General features: G+C 34.2%; 1 protein-coding gene across 17 annotated transcripts in view; it reads left to right on the top strand.

Moving 5' to 3' along the window:
- The window catches only part of PCDH15 (protocadherin related 15), a 755,972-nt gene that overhangs the window by 658,112 nt on the left and 76,749 nt on the right, over positions 1 to 21,111 (top strand). For all 17 annotated transcript variants that reach the window (XM_028166694.1, XM_028166693.2, XM_057531449.1 and 14 more), the window contains one exon: positions 10,464 to 10,591. In XM_028166694.1, the coding sequence (XP_028022495.1) occupies positions 10,464 to 10,591 (128 nt within the window). The remainder of the gene's footprint in view (positions 1 to 10,463; positions 10,592 to 21,111) is intronic.

Below are 21,111 nucleotides of genomic sequence, written 5' to 3'. Positions count from 1 at the left end.
TTCCACTAAGAGCACATGGAGTATGGAGGTACAGTAACCCAAGGGGAAAAAGATGGAGTTCAGTGTTCAAAATAAGGGAGGAAGGGATGTTGGGCAGACAAATCAAGGAAATTCTACTTTACCTTTTCAAAAATCAATTTAGGGCCCAAATGTGGTTGAATGAAATGCTAAGGTGGGCACTGTGGGGACCGGTGTAGAGGAGTGGCATATTACTTGAAATTTATAGTGCTAGATTTCATGTTCTGTCATAATGAAAATTTATTTTCAATTTTTACTATGAGTGATGCTTAAAAATTTAAGTATCTGATTACTTGAATTTTTGAAGATTCACAAATTTATGTTGCAGCAAAAAATTATTTTTTTCTTATCAGATGTTTTGGAGAAGATTAAATATAACACTTGAATTTAGTGACATATTGCAAGAACTATGAACCTCTACTTGACACATTTTCATTAACTACTTTCTAAGGACTAAATTTAGCCTGTTCATTGCACTAAATTGCTGTAGTTAAATTGCTTCATCTTGTATCGCCTCTACAATTTCTGCAAAAATCTAATTATTAAATATGTTGTGTACCAGATGACTAATGAACTAAGCAAAGATATACAGATAAAGAATAATTAGATTGTGTATTGCAAGGTCACTTTTCTCTTTAATCATTCCTTTTTTGTTAAGTCTTCACAACTAAATTACATAATGCCTGGGGAAATACCTTACAGATAAGCAAGCAAACAAATAAGCAAATTCATTTGAATTTAGGGGGGAAAATATAGGCTTAACTAGCATCATCCAGGGCTTGTTTATGCAGAAAAAGTAGAGTCACATGGTGTCTCTCCAGACTTTTTAGATACAAGAGATGGCATTATAGAAAATGCATAGAAAGGAACCAATGAAGTTTATTTCAATTTTTTTTTTCATTTTTGTGTATATGATGCTTTAGGTTCCAAGCTTCTAATCATGGCTTGGTCTTTCTGGTGACCAGCGTCCATCCAGGAGCCCGCCAAGAGTCACCTCATTAGAACCAACAGACATTCCTATCACTCATCACTCAGGAAATTACAAGGGTCTTAGGAGCTGTGTGTCAGGAACTAAGGTCAAAGACTAAATGTTAGAACAAAAGATTCTCCTAGTACCTCTACTTACAAGGGGTATTAGGAGCTCTGTGTCAAGAATCAGACACAGATATATATATATATAAATAATATATAAAATAAGAATATATACATAATACTATTATATATATTATATAATAATATTATATATAATAATATTATAAATATATATAATAGTATTATATATATATATATATAGTGTACTATTATATATACTTTTACATAGTTTGCTCACTTTGCAAATGTCTTGAAAATAGCATGTATGCCAAGACACTTTTTAATTTTTATGGACAACAACTCTAATGCCTTACATTTTTATGGTGATGATAGGCACATATCTGTTCATTATACCATTTAATCACCAAAATAATCCTATCATTTTTCAACAGATTATAGATAAAGAAACAGGCCTTTGTCCTTGTCCAAAATCAGTCCCAAAGTACTCAAGTATGTGGAAAAAAATTTTCTCATTTTGAATCCATGGTGTTTCTACTTTGCCTCAAGCTCTCATGAAGTAGGGATGTAGGATATTTTCAGCGAGGGATATATAGAAACACTTCATTGAGCAGTTTTAATCTAAACAGGATTATCTACATAGTCTTTCAACCATTTTCCTGGTATAGCTGAGAAGTTGGCTTGATTGCCCTGGCCCCATTCTATCACTCTATATTCTCAGCCTCCAGGGCACTTATTAAAATTTAGAAAGCTTTAGAAATCCCCTAGTAAAATGTTAGTTTCTCGTGGTTTTAGTCATAGAAGTATATCTAAAAACCTAATACCTAAATATAAATTAAAATTTTATGCTAGTTGACACAAACTGTCCTGCCCCACTCCCCACAAATCACAAACTTTAGAGAGGCTTAAGGATTATGTTGGATTTTTAAAATTACCCAAACTGAAGGAAGGCCTTAAAGTGAAATGGTTAAGAATATGTATTGTCAGAGTTTGGGTGAGAATCTTCTGCCTTTTCCTAGTTGTGTAATCTTAGACACGTCATTTAATGTCTCCAATCTCTGTTATCTTCATCGATAAAATGTGGATAACCAATAACACTATGTTTTTATGGGGATAAATTGAAATAATGCACAGAAAGCATTTAGCTCACTCAATTATTAAGTAATTGGTATTATCATTGTATTAGTCTGCTGGATGCCATAAGGAAATACCGTAGACTACGTGGTTTAAGCAAAAGAAAATTTTTTCTCACAGTTCTAGAGGCTAGAAGTTCAAGATCAAGGTGTATCAGGGTTGGTTTCTGGTGATACCTCTCTTCCTGGACGGTAGATGACCGCCTTCTCACAGTATCCTCACAGAGGCAGTTGGGTAGAAATAGAGAAACAGAGACAGGGGCAGAGACAGAGAGAGACAGAGAGAGACAGGGAGAGAAAGTACTAGCTTTCTGGTGTCTCTTCTTAGAAGGACACTAGTCCTTTTGGATCAGGGCCCCACACTTATGACCTCATTTAACCTGAATTACTTCCATAATGGTCCTGTCTCAAATTAGGGGCTAGAGCCTCAACATATGAATGTGGGGGAGACACAATTCAGGCCATAACAACCATTAGTGACCAGAGTCAGTAGTGTTGTTTGTACATGAAAGAAAACTACAAAAACTCCAATGTTTGCAATATCACAGAATTTTGCTTTTCCTAAATTTGTCATCCGTGAGCACCCTAAAACTTTTCTGTCTTCTCTGCATTTTATGTTTTTTGTTTGTTTGTTTGTTTTTTTTAAGAAATTCATGTTCTTTTATTTATTTATTTATTTATTTATGACTGTGTTGAGTCTTCGTTTCCGTGCGAGGGCTTTCTCTAGTTGCGGCAAGTGGGGACCACTCTTCATCGCGGTGCACGGGCCTCCCACCATCGTGGCCTCTCTTGTTGCGGAGCACAGGCTCCAGACGCGCAGGCTCAGCAATTGTGGCTCACAGGCCCAGCCGCTCCGCGGCATGTGGGATCTTCCCAGACCAGGGCTCGAACCCGTGTCCCCTGCATTGGCAGGCAGATTCTCAACCACTGCGCCACCAGGGAAGCCCCATTTTATGTTTTTTAACAAGAGCAGTGATATGCCTGTTGTAGACAGAAAAAATAATCTTCCCTTCTCCAAGAGATGCCCATGTCCTAACCCTTGGAGTTTATTGAATATGTCACCTTTCATGGCCAAAGGACTTCCCAGGTGTGACTAACTTAAGGATTTGAGATGCTGTAGTTATCTTGGGTTATCTAAGTGGCCCCAATGTAATTATGAAAGTCCTTATAAGTGAAATAAGATAGGGCAGTCTGTGTCAGAGTGATGCAGAAGGAGAAGGACTCAATCAGCCATTGCTAGCTTTGAAGATGGAAGGGGACTATGAACCAAGGAATGCAGGCAGGCAAATTCTAGAAGCTAGAAAAGGCAACAAAACATATACCCCTAGAGCCTCCAGAAAAGAATGTAGACCTGCTCACATCTTCATTTTAGCCCAGTGATACCCCTCTGCCCTACAGAACTCTAAGATAACACATTTATATTGTTTAAGCCACTAATTTACAGAAGCAATAGGACACTAATATGATGCTCATATTTTCTTTGCATTAAAGAGAAGAATCTTCTACCTGTACTGCTATTAAATACTTTAACATATTATTCAAAATACAATTTTTTTCTCTTCCATCAGCAATGCTGTAGGCATTTATAAATCCTTCAAGTCATTACTCATTACTCAGACTGATAACCAAATATAGAAGGGGTGACTGCAATAGTCTGCCCTTAGAATTATCTCTTTATTCAGAAACATTTTATTTGGTTTCTACTGTTTGCTTGCCTGTATTCTAGAAACTGGTGGGAACTGATCTCTGGTCTCTAATGGACAGTTATCTTGTTTTTATTACAAATCTTATTTTTATTATGAAGAGAGACTTGAGGATGAATTTTAGCCATGTCTGGATATAAAGTCTGGCTCTTCCTTGTAATAGTGACTTAATTTCTTTGTCTTAATATCTTTATCTGAAAAACAGAAATGACAGTCTACTTCATGGATCATTTAAAAGGTTTTAAAGAGATACTGTAAACAGAAAAGCTAATACAAGGACTGTTACAGAGAAACTATTCAAAAAAGAGCAATGCATCTTCCTTTCCTTCTGTCAAAATATGGTAAACCAGAGTTGGCTTATTAATTTCTTCTTGATGGATTCTTTTCTACCTTTTTGGGCAAAGCTCCTTTATAGTCTCAAGAAAGAAGAACGTAATGTTTCTTTCTGTTGTGTGTTTGTGTGTGGGAGGGGGTGTCTGTGTGTTTAGGGACAGGTATGACAATTCAAGACTACCTATGTGACATTAGTCTCTACAGTCAGTGTACGTTTTCAAGTGCTTAGTAAATTGCATTTTCAAGACACAGTCTTTTTGTTTGTTGGCTTGGCTTTTTGTTTGTTTATTTATATAATTTACCAAATTTATCAATCATTGTTTCTGTTTAAATAAAACAACTTTGGGCTTAAATATATACTTTTGTTTATGACTATGTGTCAAAAATACAAAGTTCATTTAATGTTCTATTCAAACATAATTATTTTCTCTCAGCTATGATTCTGAATTTTAAGATAAAATGATTCTTCATAGGCTTGTAATGTCCACAGAATATTTTTACATCAAATACTGTATAGTGTGTATCTTTCTCAAAGTCTGTTGACTTTTTAAAATAAGTTCTTCATAAATTTGTAGTCCTGTCATGTAAACAAAAGTATGGATAATTAATATGGTACTTTTACTGTCTTCCAACAGTATTTCATACTATTTAAATTCTTCTATTTGCAGTAAAAATATATGTATTTTTCCACTACATTATTCGATATTCCATATATAATACCCCACATGAAAAAAATTTCTTTTATAATTCAATGCTAGAAATTATTATTTTTTTAAATTTCATGGTATTAATATTCTTCCTCATTCAGATAAAAATAATAATAATAATAATAATACTCTCTCTCCTGCCTCGAGAGTCAGGAAGCTCTGAGACATATTTGAAATAGTGACACCATCATGTACTGTATTTAGTGCTTTACATTTATTCATTCATTTTACCATGTTGTTGTTGAGAAACTTTAACTCAGAAAGGGTAAGTAACCTGTGTAAGGTCACACCATGTACATGGAGTATTACTGGCATTTGACCCAGGCTCTGGCTCCATAGCTTGTGCTTAAATTTGTTTATTTCCCAGTTTACAACTACAGCAGTTTTATTGGTCCTTATGGCTCCTGTATTAAACTGCTTTTGTGGAAAGAGATGGAGTTTAATAGATACAAATGAATTAAAATAGTATTTGTTTATTCTGAATGGAAACATACTGAGCTAAAAGTCATCATCGTTCCCGTTGCAAATGCCTCTAAATGCATCGATGTGGTCTCACAGCATTAGCACAAAATGCTAGCAATGCTAGTGAAAAGAAATAATATTGCATTCTTAGCTTCTGTTTTGTTGGTTACTGTTTACAGGGAAACTTAGTTTATTAAATTTTCCTAATGGGAAAAATACGTTAATATAGACACAAAGCCAAACTTTAATTAATATTTAGAATATTACTCCCCTGATTATGTCATCACTATAGTTGTAAAATTGTCAGTGTCGTCATTTTCTTCACTAAAAGACTTAGCTAAAAATCAAGTGTATATTATAGTAATCTGAGTGTAAGTTTTTGAAGCCAGTAGTTACATGCAATTATTTCTTTAATTCAGTTATTAACCTTTCATCCAACACATATACAAAAATGTATGTTTTAGATACAAGCAATTAAAATCATGCAAAAGCTAATTAAATCAACATCAAAGCTAAATTAGGAAACTACTAAAATGAACCTCAAAATATTCTCTCTTGCTGCTTAACTACTTAAAATAAGCATTGTATATAAATATGACTAAGTACAATTCTTGCAGAGCAGAAAGCTGAGAGATAAGAAACAGTGACTTTTCTCATTCTAACATACTTAATAACTTATTTTTCAAAAGATCATGTAAATATATTATATTCCTAATTCCATCTAATGAACACACTATAACACATTTCTTCTATACTTTTTTTTCAAACTCTATTTTCTTAGTGAATAACTGTCTATAAACCATTTAGTAAGATCAGATTACATGCTTATCTCAGATGATCCTTTTGTTCTTAAACATTACTTTATCTATAGAAATAGTCATTTATCTGGCAAATAAACTAAGGCAGAGGAACAGAGAGGAAGTTAACAATAGTGTAAGTACCAAGAATCTTCAGGGTAATTCCAGACAGCCCACGGAATTATGAATGGTTTTAGATTTAGTATTTTCCTAATATTAAACTTTAAAAAAAGTCTGTTATCTTTAAGAGAGATATCCTTACTCTTAACAACAACATGCGGTTGCTTGGCACTATGGTTTTTTAAGGGCTTAAATATGTATCATCTCATTTCATTTATGGGGATAAAATACAGTGATTCATTCTATTTAAGCGAATATCAGGTAGGGGAGTGGTAGCAATTTTAGTCTAATTCAACATTTATTAAACACCTACTGTGTAGAAGTCATGGTGCTTCTAAAATTTAGTTTGCCAGTAAAGCACATACAAAAATAGTATTAAAGGAAAAATAGCATAAAAGATATTTGTGTGTGTGTGTGTATGTGCACTTTAAAGAGGATCTAACTTTGATCTCTTGGCACCAGCAAAGTAACAAATATGTAACTCTGGTATTCCAAGCATTTTTTTGAAAGTTCTGTGCAATAGAACCACATTATGATACAATTCAAAAAAAAAAAATCTATGTAATGTGTTAGACCACAAAGAATATTTAACAATAAGAAAAACACCGTCCTCGGCTTCAAGGTTTTACAGTCTAATCTAGTGTATGTTTTCTCTCAGACTAAGCTCCTGTATTCCCAAATATTACAGTCAATATTTCTTTGATGTTTATATGCTAGTAATAATTAGAGATATGGTTGGAGTTCACAGCATACGGATTGAGGGAATGTCAGGAACAGATGCCAACAGGCAGTGACAGGGGTGGAGGTGAATGGGATTGAACCCCTGACTTTAAAGAACGCAGTGAAGATGGCGATGACCAATGTTTGTTCAAATAATTGCAGCCCATTTTGATTGAGTCCCATATCGAAGGCATGTGCACGTAAATGGGCTCAGGAGAGAGCATTGTTATATATTTACACACACTTTCCATTTTATCTTTATTCCTCTAGCCAATCTCTCTCTCTCTCTCTCATTTTAACTAGGGTTTTTCAACCTCATCACTATTGACATTTTGGACTGGATAATTTTTTGTCGTAGGGGCTTGTCCTGTTCATCACTGGATGTTTCTCAGCATCTCTGGCCTCTACCAACTAAATTCCAGTAGCACTCCCCCCACTGCCCCACCCTCTATAGTTATTACTACCAGAAATGTCTCTGGATGGGCAAAATCAATCATGGTCTAGAACCATTGCTTTAACTCCTTGGAATATTATTCAGAAAGTATTTTATGAGAACCTGATGCAATGCAGGCAGTAGGTTGGTCATGTGGATAGAAGAAACAGATTCATCTTGAGAATAATAAGGGTTCCCTAAGAAGAGAAAACTAACCATACAGAATTAATTATTAAAAGTAAAGGAAAGGGAAAAATATCCAAACCAAATTTCGTCTTGAAAAACATAGAGTCAAGTTAAAGTTAATGGTGTTTTGACTATCAGTTACTCTTCTGAACATTTTTCACCTTGTTTAGGATGTCTAACATAGAACAGAAGATCTATTCACGGAGTTTTATATCCTGACTTGTGTTTCCTTTTCTGAGCTTTACTTCTTAATAGTTCTATTTTCTCTTTCTTTAAACTAGTAAGTCCCAGGAACGTAGCTCACATTTCCTTGCCTCAAGTGTCACTTCTGGAACTTCCTGACTCAACCCAAAGGTACTGCCCAAAGAGAAGTTTCTCTCATACAAAACTGGAGAAAAAGAATGTCAGTGAAGGAAGGGAAATGAGGCACTGGGCCCCAAAGTGCATAGAAGGATACAATGTCTTTTAACCAAAACACTTGCCAAGCAATCTTTCATCCAGTTTATAATTTCCTTCATCCCCTGTGGTTCTCCTTGGAAGGCTGTCATTGTCTCACCCAACCATAAGGGAGACTGCAAGAGGGTATTAGGTCATCAAGCACTTGTGTTGTCCTTCTCACAGTATTCTCTTATCCATTTTATCAACACCACTTTCCTTTCTCCCCCACCCACCCTGCATCTTTCTTTCTTGTTCTATGCTTCATAACTACCTTAAAAAATGATATAATATGGAGGGGAAAAAAAAAGATTCTGCAAATACTCAAGGAGGTAAATAGTAGATTCCTTTAAATGAATTTAAATGAGAGTTGCTTCCAAGTTTCTGCCTTAGAAATAATCAAAACCCAAATTAGGTGAAAGATCATGATACAGTCCTTAGTCCTTACACACACCTAGTGAAAGTGTATGAGCCTCAGAAATCTATGGTGTCATGGACATTGTATGTTAATGAATCAGAAAATCTAAGTGAATGCTATTCTAGTGATTAAACTATAGGGGTACTTTATTTTTGGACTGGCCAACATTTATTTTATGTTCCTTAATTAGATACATCACAATTTCCACCCTCTTGCTTTATTCAAGTATAATTGACAAACTGTATATATTTAAGTTGTACAATGTGGTGTTTTGATATATATTGTGAAATGATTACCACAAGTTAGTTTTCACATCCATCAACTCACATTTGTGTCCTGTTGTGTGTGTGTATATGTGTGTGTTTGGTGAGAACATTTTAAATCTATTCTCTTAGTAGATTTAAGTACATAGTACAGTATTATTAACTATCATCACCATGCTGTGCTTTAGATCCTCAGTTTTAGTTTGACTTACTTTTTTAAAAAGATTATCAAATTAGCTCCTTTGATTCCGGAAGTTAAAAATTGCTACTAAGATGAAAATGGGTTTCAATTTGGATGAACTCTGCTGGTGGCTGACCAGGGTGCAATTTGAAGCCCTGGTACTGTAGGATAGAGAAGCATAGTCCATCATTAACCTTACTTCCCTGCTGCTATGCTTCTTTGTTGACCTAGTAAGCTTTTCTTTTTGATTCTAGCTTCTCCAGTTCAGGAATGGTGGGAAAGAGACCAATAGGGGAGAAACTAAATGAGTAGCAGTAGGACAGGTGTAAAACCTTGTGGTTAACTCTCTTGTCTCACTGACCTTTCCCAAGTTAAACAAAAAGGAGCCTTTTTCTAAATTCTTACTAGGACAATGAAGATTATTCATTCATTTAATCGACACATATATTATACACCCATGATCCACCCACTGTGCTAGTAGGTTGGTGTTAATTAGTTATAGCTGAGGATACGATAAAGCAATAACATCTGGGTGTGCCTGATAGTTTGTAGATCAACTGCTGTATATTTGATCCTATTTGAAATGCATGAGAAAAGTTTACGTAGATAATACATCAAAATACTTATGTAATTTGAATCTACTTTTTGCAAAACGTTTACCACTTATTCCTCATTTTATCTGGTTTGTAAGTTATTTTCATTTATCAGATTCTTTGTAAAGGGTCATTCGTGGACTAGTAAAAAGTACTACATTTTTCCTTAAAAGTGTGATGATTGAGGGAGTGAGATTTTAACATGTGGTGATGAAATGTATTCTTTGTGGTATATTTAATGTGGTTTAAATTACAAAACCCAGTATTTATAAGTCATACAATAATCATCTCTCCAGTTACATCTCATCTTTTCCAATGAATGCTAGATAGCCTCTAACGCATGATAAAATTTGTTTTCCCTTTGTGGAAATAAGCACCTCACCCAAACATTGTTTACTTCTAATCGTAATATATATATATATATATATATATATATATATATATATATATAATACTACATGTTAAGCTAAAAGAATATCATTGCTAGTTTTATACTTAAGAATAAAAATATTTTTAAATTTATGGCAGACTATTATCACATAAGGTGTTTTATATATTCGTGTCACTTTGGTGTAATTTGTAATGTGTGTGAAGTATTTGTAAATATGAAAGGTTGAATTGTTCTATTAAAATTAGCAGAACACAATACTTTAGTGTCTATTAAATCAAGTAAGATGAATTAACAAGACATTATAATTAAAAGAAATAGCAGCAACTTAACATTATGTTGCCAGAAACATCATTATCAATGTCCTCTTTGGGTATGGGGTATTAGGCATGCCAATTAGGAATGACTTTCTGATTTAAGTTTCTTCCACTGTTCAAAAGAAAGTACAATAATTATTTACTCCAGTCCATCTTTTTCTAATGAATGACCATCAATAAAAAATATATTATTTCTTTTCCTCCAGGCAATACAGCTAAAGTGTATATTGAGATTCAGGATGAAAATGATCATCCCCCAGTGTTTCAGAAAAAATTCTACATTGGAGGTGTATCTGAAGATGCAAGAATGTTTGCTTCTGTGCTCAGAGTTAAGGTAGGAGAACATTTATTAAGATACAGAACTAAAAAGTAAAAACAAAGAGATCATATTTTGTAGATAAACTATAACCATGTAATTTATATTAACTGAGTACATATTCATAGTTTAAACAAAAGTCTGAAGCAGATATATGAGTTTAATTAGTCAAACTAAATACAGATTAATTATGAGGTGAATACTAAGAAACTTTTTATGCTTTATTTTTACTATAAAAATAGGAACAAATTATTTATGATGTTTTACATTGAATAAGATATTAAAATGTCTGTTTTCCTAGTAGACTTGTATGCCTTTAATATTCAGGTTTAATTTACAATAACTCCAAAGATTCTCAAAATGGAGTTTCTTGTAGCAAATATAAAATTACTATTTTCTGATTGAAGAAATGATGTAATAAATTTTGTAATTCTTTTTTCTGCAATAATTTTTTAAAATTCAAGATGCTAGTTAAATCAATGTAAAAAATAACACTACTAACACTACTAACGTTAGTACTTTAGTAAAGATTTTTTAAAACCTTCATATGTCAGAAATATTAGAATTTAAAAACACAATATCATAGACTAAAGTTGATAATTTTCAATTTTTCTTTAGTTAATTATCAAATATGTTTTCAGATTTTTTCAATAGTTAGTACATAAAGTTGAAATAGTTTTATAACTAAAAAAATAAATTTTTAAATATTGCACTACACTGAGGAAATTTTATAGGCTATGGGATTTTAGATTATTAATTACAGAGTTATATTTCTGAAGCTATTTTAATAATCAATTTTTAAAATAGCTATTAGCATATAAACATAAAACCTAAATATTTCTAAGCAAATCCAGCTATTTATTGCCTCTAGTTTTGCACATGAGTAGTTGCCTTTCTTTCCCTATTACCAGGAGCACCATGATTGAGCTCTTCTTACATATGATTTTATCACCTTAACATCCTTAAGTAAGAAAGAGAAAAATCAACCAAGCAAATAAAGCATGTGTGTTGTACTTGCAAAATAGCTCTTCCACAGTGCCAAATTCTGACTCCTGATTTGAATCACCAGTTGCAACTAAAATTGGTGTACAAATTTATGTCAATTGCATTATATCTAACTTGCATTATGATTTACAGGTAACAGTCCTTTGTAGTTGATTTTTATCTTATTTTACATTTTAGTCCTATTAACGATTGATTCAGTTTATTTATTTAGTCGGTAAATAAGTTTTGAGTATTTATAGTATGAGTTGTTCTAGAAGTTGGACATAGAGCAACTGAAAAATAATCAAACAAAAAACCCCCAAACTTCCCACCCTAGTAATGCAAACAAACTAATAGAAGAAACAAATTGTAGATCAAGAAAACAAGAGCTATTAACATAAAGTCATGTGGTCAAGTGAGAGACTTCTCTATTTCTAGGTAAGGAGCATTCTGGGCATTCCAATATAAAGTCTCTAAACTTGGAGGGAATTTGGGGAGGTCAGTGTGACTGAAAAAGACTGGCTGGGGATGAGACTGGAAATGCAGCCCAGGACTAGAATATGGGATTTATTCTAGATGTGCTTAGAAGGAAAGTCTTTGAATGGTTTTGTCTAGAAGTGTGACATAATCCAATATAAAAGGATTATTCTGGATGTTGTGCAGGGTGGGATGTGGGAGTAGGTACACAGTGTTTTTAGACAAGAGTAGAGACAGAGCTCAATGCATCACTAGTCCAGGCAAGATTTGGTAGTGGCTTGAACCATGGTGTAGAATGGGGAGATGATGAGAAGGAAGTAAAAAGGAAGCCAAAAGGATTTGCTGATGGATTATATGTGGGGCATTAGAGAAAATCAAGGATGACTCTGAGGGTTTTGCTCTGAACGGGTCCCCATCGCTCCCTCGGGAATTATGGTGCAAAAATCAAGAGTTCACTTTTGGATATTTCATGTTTGTGAGGCATTTTCAATATGCAAACATAATTTTTGGCAAGATGGTTACAGATGCTGATTTAGATTCAGGAAAGAAATTTCAGACCAGGATGAAATCATGATATTAAGAAAATGGGTGTAGGTAGAAAAGTCCAGGGACTTCCCTGGCGGTCCAGTGGTTAAGACTTCGCCTTTCAATGCAGGGTGTGCGGGTTCGATCCCTGGTTGGGGAGCTAACATCCCACATGACTCGCGGCCAAAAAACCAAAACATAAAACAGAAGCAATATTGTAACAAATTCAATAAAGACTTGAAAAATGGTCCACATCAAAAAAAAAAAATCTTAAAAAAAAGTCCAAAGACTAAGCCTTAGGAACTCAATACTTAGAGATCAGGAAGAGGATTCATCAAATGATGCTGAGAAATTGCTGCCATGAGGTAGCAAGAATACTAGGAAAATGTATAATAGGGTCCCTGAGACTCGTAAGAACTAGATTGATGAAAGAGGGAGTGATCAACTGTCAAGCGCTGCTGTGAATAGAATGCCCCTGTGGATTTTTACATGACCACTCATGCTAACAGAAGTAATATTGTAGTGGAGAAAAAAAATAAGCTACATGCTAAAATATTCCATTAATAAAGGGGATTATTCAAGAAACCTGTAGATGACGGCAGTAAGAGAATTTAATGGGTGATATTATCTGATGATGGCATTTACTTCAGAAGAATTGGGAGAAGGTGGCAAAGGAGATGGAATAACGTTCTAGAAGCAGTGATTCAGAGACGGGACACGTGCCACCTGTCTACCTCTAGGCATTGTGCTATGTCAAATATGGGAGCCACTTTTTGAGTCAGCCTTAGAAAGCAATATCGTACCTAGGGGAGAGGGCCAAGGTGGGAAGAGTAAAAAAGTAATGGTAATATTCAAAGGGAAGGTTGAATATTTAGGGGATATTGCTGATGATGGACTATGAATTCCAAGGTATCCTGGTGAAAGGTTGGTGGTGGAAGTAAAGGTGAAGTGGGAAACTGAATCACATTAGGGTGTGCGAAGAGCTACATGGGAAGAAATATCTGGGAGGTGAGAGATGCGTCGGAGAGAAGCCATGGACTACTTTTGATGATGTAGAGAGGGATGGGATTGATTGTTTCTCCAGGACTACCAAGAATTCTATAGGACAGTCCTTTCTTCAATCGATCAGTGGGTTATTCAGGCTAGGGAGAGGGGTCCTTTTCAGGAAACCAATTTCATGCCATATAATGTTCTATGTAGCAGGGGAGACAGAGAGAGAGAGAAGGGATGTGAGAAAAAGCATAGCAATGTATTGATGCAAGTATATGCTGTTATGATTAATTCAGTTAGGAAAGCACAAATTGTTATGTGGATTCAAGGGAAGGAGACATTTTCATTGGTAAAGAACATAAATATTTTCCTGGGGGATGAAAAATTTGAGTGACACTGAAGAGCCATTAGACTTTCTCAAAGTGAAATAAATGAGGAGAATAGTCTAAGCAGAGGAAACACAAAGCCAAACCCAGAAAAAAACTAAGTGCAGAGTGTGTTTGTGGAACAGTGATAGGAGGCAAGGACCTTAGGAAGTGATGGGGGTAATAAATCTTCAGTGGTGAACATTTTCAAATGCTGCCTTTAGCCTTGAAGCCTGGAAGCTTCTCCTTTCCAAATTTAATCGGAGTGAAAGTGAGTTAAGCAGGTCTTTTCAATTCATACTTAGGGCAGCAAAAAATGTTATTAGAAATAGCCCTGGATCAGGGCCAGCCAAGCCCTGATCCTGGCAGATGATTTAAAAAACAGGGAAGCAGCCTACGATTGTGAAAGAGGCTTTTTACCACTTACTGTATAATATTGGGGTAATGTTAGATTTTATCCACCATACACACAAGTTAAATTTTTTTAGTCCATCATGAAATCATAAAGATAATTTTTAAAAGTTGTGTTATGTGTAGGAAGGGGAAGAGGAAACATATTACAGAATTTACTAAGAAATATGAGACTAAAATATCAATGAATAAAACAATACTTACTATTTTCAAATATGGACAGTGGATTAAAGGCATTACTAAAAGTATGTTAGGAGAAAGGCAACACAATGAGAGCATTATTGAAATTAATTATCCAATATAAGTGATAGTAAAAGAAGGAAAATTTTATATATATATATATGTTTGTGTGTGGGTGCGCTCTGAAATGGTATACCTAATATGCTTAGAGACCTATTTAAAGTTCTTTTTTTTTTTAGAAAATATACATTGTATACCTAGTGTGTGTTGAAAATACAGAGACAAACAAAACAGACTGTCCTTCTGCCTTTATGTAGTTAGCATTCTAATAAACTAGACCAAAAAAGCAAGTAATTATTAAGGCTTTTATTTAAGCATACATGTAAAGATTTGGATTCTGGCTCAATGATATGAATGTTCATATCATGTTAAAGTAATTCCTGGATTGTGTCAAAGGACACAGAACAAGAGAATTAATTAGGGACTATGCTACATTTGCTATGGTTTAATGCTGATAACTCTGTCACAACTGATTCTTCAAAACTGATTTCCATTGATCACACCAATCAGTCATTTTAATTGCAGGGAGAGAGAGAGAAGAAAATCAACTTGTAATTTTTCTCTTCAGTCTTTAATGCAAGAATTAATGTCCCTTAAAAGTATCACCCTTAGCATATACCCAAAAGAATTGAAAGCAGGGACTCAAACAGGTATTTGTATATCAGTGTTCATAGCAGCATTATTCACAATAGCTAAAAGGTGGAAACAACCCATATGTCCAGTAATGGATGAATGGATAAGCAAAGTGATTGCTTTACAATGTTGTGTCAGTTTCTGCTGTAAAACGAAGTGAATCAGCTATATGTATACATATATCCCCTTCCTCTTGGACCTCCCTCCCCACCCCTATCCCACCCATCTGTGTCATCACAGGGCACCAAGCTGAGCTCCCTGTGCTTTATAGCAGGTTCTCAGTAGCTATCTATATTACACATGGTAGTGTATTTATGTCAAACCAAATCTTCCAATTCATCCCACCCTCCCCTTCCCCCACTGTGTCCACATGTCCATTCTCTACATCTGTGTCTCTATTCCTGCCCTGCAGACAGGTTCATCTGTACCATTTTTCAAGATTCCACATATATGCATTAATGTATGATATTTGTTTTTCTCTTTCTGACTTACTTCACTCTGTATGACAGACTCTAAGTCCATCCACATCTCTACAAATGACCCAATTTCATTCCTTTTTATGGCTGAGTAATATTCCATTATATATGTACCACATCTTTATCTGTTCGTCTGTCAATGGACAGTTAGGTTGTTTCCATGTCCTGGCTATTGTAAATAATGCTGCAATGGACATTGTGGTACATGTGACTTTTTGAATTATGGTTTTCTCAGGGTATATGCCCAGTAGTGGGATTGCTGGGTCATATGGTAGTTCTATTTTTAGCTTTTTAAGGAACCTCCATACTATTCTCCACAGTGGCTGTATCAATTTACATTCCCATCAACAGTGCAAGAGGCTTCCCTTTTCTCCACACCCTCTCCAGCATTTATTGTTTGTAGATTTTTTGATGATGGCCATTCTGACAAGTGTGTGATGATACCTCATTATAGTTTTGATTTGCATTTCTCTAATAATTAGTGATATTGAGCATCTTTTCATGTGCCTCTTGGATGTCTTCTTTAGAGAAATGTCTATTTAGGTCTTCCACCCATTTTTGGATTGGGTTGTTTGGTTTTTTGATGTTGAGCTGTATAAGCTGTTTATATATTTTGGAGATTAATCCTTTGTCCATTGCTTCGTTTGCAAATATTTTCTCCCATTCTGAGGGTTGTATTTTTGTCTTGTTTATGGTTTTCTTTGCTGTGCAAAAGCTTTTAAGTTTAATTAGGCCCCATTTGCTTGTTTTTGTTTTTATTTTCATTACTATAGGAGGTGGGTCAAAAAAGATCTTGCTGTGATTATGTCAAAGAGTGTTCTTCCTATGTTTTCCTCTAAGAGTTTTATAGTGTCTGGTCTTACATTTAGGTCTTTAATCCCTTTTGTGTTTATTTTTGTGTATGGTATTAGGGAGTGTTCTAATTTCATTCTTTTACATATAGCTTTCCAGTTTTCCCAGCACCACTGATTGAAGGGACTATCTTTTCCCCATTGTATATTCTTGCCTCCTTTGTCATGGATTAGGTGACCATAGGGGCGTGGGTTTATCTCTGGGCTTTCTATCCTGTACCATTGATCTATATTTCCGTTTTTGTGCCAGTACCATACTGTCTTGATGACTGTAGCTTTGTAGTATAGTCTGAAGTCTGGGATCCTGATTCCTCCAGCTCCGTTTTTCTTTCTCAAGACTGCTTTGGCTATTTGAGGTCTATTGTGTTTCCCTACAAATTGTAAAATATTTTGTTTTAATTCTGTGAAAAATGCCATTGGTAATTTGATAAGGATTGCATTGAATCTGTAGATTGCTTTGGGTAGTATAGTCATTTTCACAATATTGATTCTTCCAATCCAAGAATATGATATATCTCTCCACCTCTTTGTGTCATCTTTAATTTCCTTCATCAGTGTTTTATAGTTTTCTGAGTACAAGTCTTTTGCCTCCTCAGGTAGGTTTATTCCTAGGTATTTTATTCTTTTTGTTGCAATGGTAAATGGTATTGTTTCCTTAATTTCTCTTTCTGATATTTTGTTGTTAGTGTATTAGAATGCAAGAGATTTCTGTGTATTAATTTTGTATCCTGCAACTTTACTGAATTCATTGATGAGCTCTAGTTTTCTGGTGGCATCTTTAGGATTATCTGTGTATAGTATCATGTCATCTGCAAACAGTGACAGTTTTACTTCTTCTTTGCCAATTTGTATTCCTTTTATTTCTTTTTATTCTCTGATTGCTGTGGCTCAAATTTCCAAAACTATGTTGAATAATAGTGGTGATTGTGGGCATCCTTCTCTTGTTCCTGATCTTAGAGGAAATGCTTTCAGTTTTTCACCATTGAGAATGATGTTTGCTGTGGGCTTGTCGTATATGGCCTTTATTATGTGGAGGTAGGTTTCCTCTATGCCTAGTTGCTGGAGAGTTTTTATCATAAATGGGTGTTGAATTTTGTCAAAAGCTTTTTCTGCATTTATTGAGATGATCATATAGTTTTTAGTCTTTAATTTGTTAATATGTTGTATCACATTGATTGATTTGCATATATTGAAGAAGCCTTGCATCCCTGGGATAAATTCCACTTGATCATGGTGTATGATCCTTTTAATGTGTTGTTAGATTCTGTTTGCTCGTATTTTGTTGAGGATTTTTGCCTCTATGTTCATCAGTGATATTGGTCTGTAATTTTCTTTTTTTGTTGAACATTGATAACTAAAATATGCTAATGAAAAATGACTGATAAATTTCATTACATCAGAATAACGGACTACAATGACAAAGACCATACAAAAGATTAAAATACAAGCAATTAGCTGAAAGAAAATATCTACAACATATATTTAAAAAAAAAAACTCAAAGAAACAGTTTCCAGAATATAGAAAGAACTTTAAAACAGCAACTATTTATCCAATAAAAACAAGGTTGAAAAGTCATGAATATTTGTCAAATTATTCAAAAATTTCTGTGTGAGGTAAGAAAGATTAAGCTAGACCTTTGAATATTAACTTTTTTGTTCCTCTTGGGCTGTTGGAAAATACTAGTCAGTGAATATTATTTGTTAATAACAATAGCTGCCATTTATTTGTCTTTATTACTTTTCTGAGAACTGTGAAAACCTTTATTTTAGCCTACCAAAAGTGTTTAAATAAAGAATCAAACGAATAAAACAAACAAATAAACACACTTACCTATAAAGTAGATGCAGTTATTCCTTGTTTTATTGTTGGAAAAGTTGAAGATTAGTAACGTTATATAGCTTTCCAAGTATTACTCAGCCAATAACCAATGAAGTCAGAATTAAAAGCTTAAGTTTACCTTAGTTCAAGGCCTTTTCTTGTAATCTGTATATCACATTGCTTTCTATGGGAAGTGAGGGGTAGTATCTTGGCAGGGGTAGAATGTTGGCAGAAAATAACATATTAAGTTCCTATGAAAAACTTGGAGATAATTAACATGGCAACTGACTGCTTCTCAAATTGAGATGACCTCTGTGAATTATGACCCCCTCTATTAAGCTTACAAGTCAGATCTGTTTTTAGAAACACTTTTCAATTTATTAGGTAATTTGTCTAGTTTATTGCATGTCTTTTTAACTGCAACCGATAGCCTAATTTAATACAAATATAGGGACAAGTTAAATGTGATCAAGAATAATTTAAATCTTTCTGAAGTATGAAGATATTTTGCAGAAGTTAATGCAATAAGGATTAATCCCTCCTTATAAGTTGCAGATATGAAAAATTCAGTGTCAGAAAAATTGAATTAAAATGTAGACTTGATTTCCACTGAAAGTCAAAAAGACCATGAACATTACATCTTTGAGTTAATAAATAAGCCAGATTCAAGAAATTTATGGACTGAAAGGAAGTAATATTTCAAAAAAGCATCAGGAAAGGGAGCATTCTGACCAATCTCTAATTCTTTATTACATTGCCTAAATAAGCTTGGAATGACAGTGAGAGATTTTAGCAGAATGACGCTGGTGAGAGAAAAAAAGCCACAGCCATGGTTGGCACAATGCTCTGCCACCTCCCAGGTAGAACAGCGCCGGGCTGGAGTCAAATCACTTGGATTCAGTCCCAGATCTGCTCTTAACTCTCTATGGAACATTACACCTCATCACTCTGGGCCATAGTTGTCTTCTCTTATGCAAATACTGCTTTAGAACTAGGTGCCCTTAAACGTCTATAACCGTTTCTGATGGTTTGCATGTTATTTACCTTAGGAAGATTACAGTGTGGGGAAAAAAAAGCCAAGTACCCTAAGAGAATTGTTATATTTGAGAACTACATTTTAAAGGTCAAATTCTGAAATCCAAAGCACCACTTATTTTTCACAGTTTTTATGGTTTATGTCACTTGAAGCTGGTGGATTATTTTATGACAATTTCTCCCTAGTTGCTCTATATAACAAAGATGTAAACAAGTACCAGTCTGAAATTCCCATGAACTAGTAATTTTGATTCCCCTTTGCCAACTCTGGGAAACCCAGCTTTATACAAACACTACTTATTGTTTCAAGAGTGATGTTTCTTAGGAGATCTTACCATTGGTTTCCTTCATGATTAGCATGCCATCTAACCTTCTATGGTTTGTACCTTGAACAAAGTGAATGCACATAGGTGCTTGAGGGCTCATTGCTATATTCTTGGCTATAACCCTATAACTGAATTACTATCTATCTATCTATCTATCTATCTATATAATTTAGATATTATATTGTTATCATGTATCTATATGCTTGTTTTCTCTACTAGAATTCAAATTTCATCTAAGCAAGTATCATGCTTTCTCACAAACTTAATGACGTTATAGATACATTGGGCTTAACATCTTAAAGTGGTGTTAGAAATTTTATTTATTTTTACATGTAGTTATGCCTTTTAATATGTTTAATCAAGACTTTCCATGTAATACTTGAATTAATTATTGACGTTCAGATAAGTAAAATACACTTTAAATTAAACTCTCTTGGGCCTGGTTACAGCACTGAGAGTGACAGGACCTATCATTTCTCTGGTAATTTCCCTTCTTGTCAAAATTAGGAGCTTAGATTTGATGATATCTTTATGAATCTATCACGGTTTTCCATTGATTTAACCGCTCTGGAGAAACCAAATGTCAAGAAAATTATTTTTTCCTAACAACTGGTGTATTTTTGTTATATATTATTGTATCTTATGTATTTTTGGAAAAGACCTCTTGTCTAGTTTTGAATTCCATGGAGTATATGGAAACAGATGGTTACTAACCACGCTGTGTCTAAGAGTCTATACATTCTAAGCCTGTATTTTCCCCTGTACAAGTTGAGAGATATGAACATAGCACCATCGCCAGTTTCTGATGGATAACATTTGCCTCTTTTGGTCAGAACAAGCAGAAAATTATAGTTTTGTTGCTAGTATTATACATGGACAAGACCACATCTATCTTTGTAGCCACAAATGGAGTTTCCAGATAAAATAATTCCACATATATGTTTTACTCTCTGCAAAATCTTCTCTGCAAAAATCTATCTTTTTATTGTCCAGAAGAGAGATCTAAAATCATTTCATTTACATAGTAGTAACTCAATTTACAATTGTTGGTTTGAATGTAACTTAAGAATTGCCTTAATTTTTATTGCTTAAAATAAGAATGGGACTATTTTTTTACAGGCTATAAATGTCTGAAGAATGACAAATTTGGGGTCCTTAAAAGTAGAGGAAAATAGCTGTCATAACTGGAAATTACCGAGAGTTTGAGAACTTTTTATGGGTTTCAAGCCATCAGGCATGTACATGAAGAAAAAGTAGTTTATTTGGTGAATGTCCGAATCATTTAACCTTCCCTAAATTAATTGGTGGCCCATATATTTCAAAGTCTGATGACACTTTAGTGAGATTAGAAATGTACCTAATGCTTGCATGTCTTTCAGATGATTAAATGTCTAACAATCCAAGGT

The sequence above is a fragment of the Balaenoptera acutorostrata genome, chromosome 16 (genome assembly GCF_949987535.1).
Source record: "Balaenoptera acutorostrata chromosome 16, mBalAcu1.1, whole genome shotgun sequence".
In the NCBI taxonomy this organism is placed as follows: domain Eukaryota; kingdom Metazoa; phylum Chordata; class Mammalia; order Artiodactyla; family Balaenopteridae; genus Balaenoptera; species Balaenoptera acutorostrata.
The sequence above is the reverse complement of the archived record's forward strand: the minus strand, read 5'-3'. Positions and strand labels throughout refer to the sequence as shown.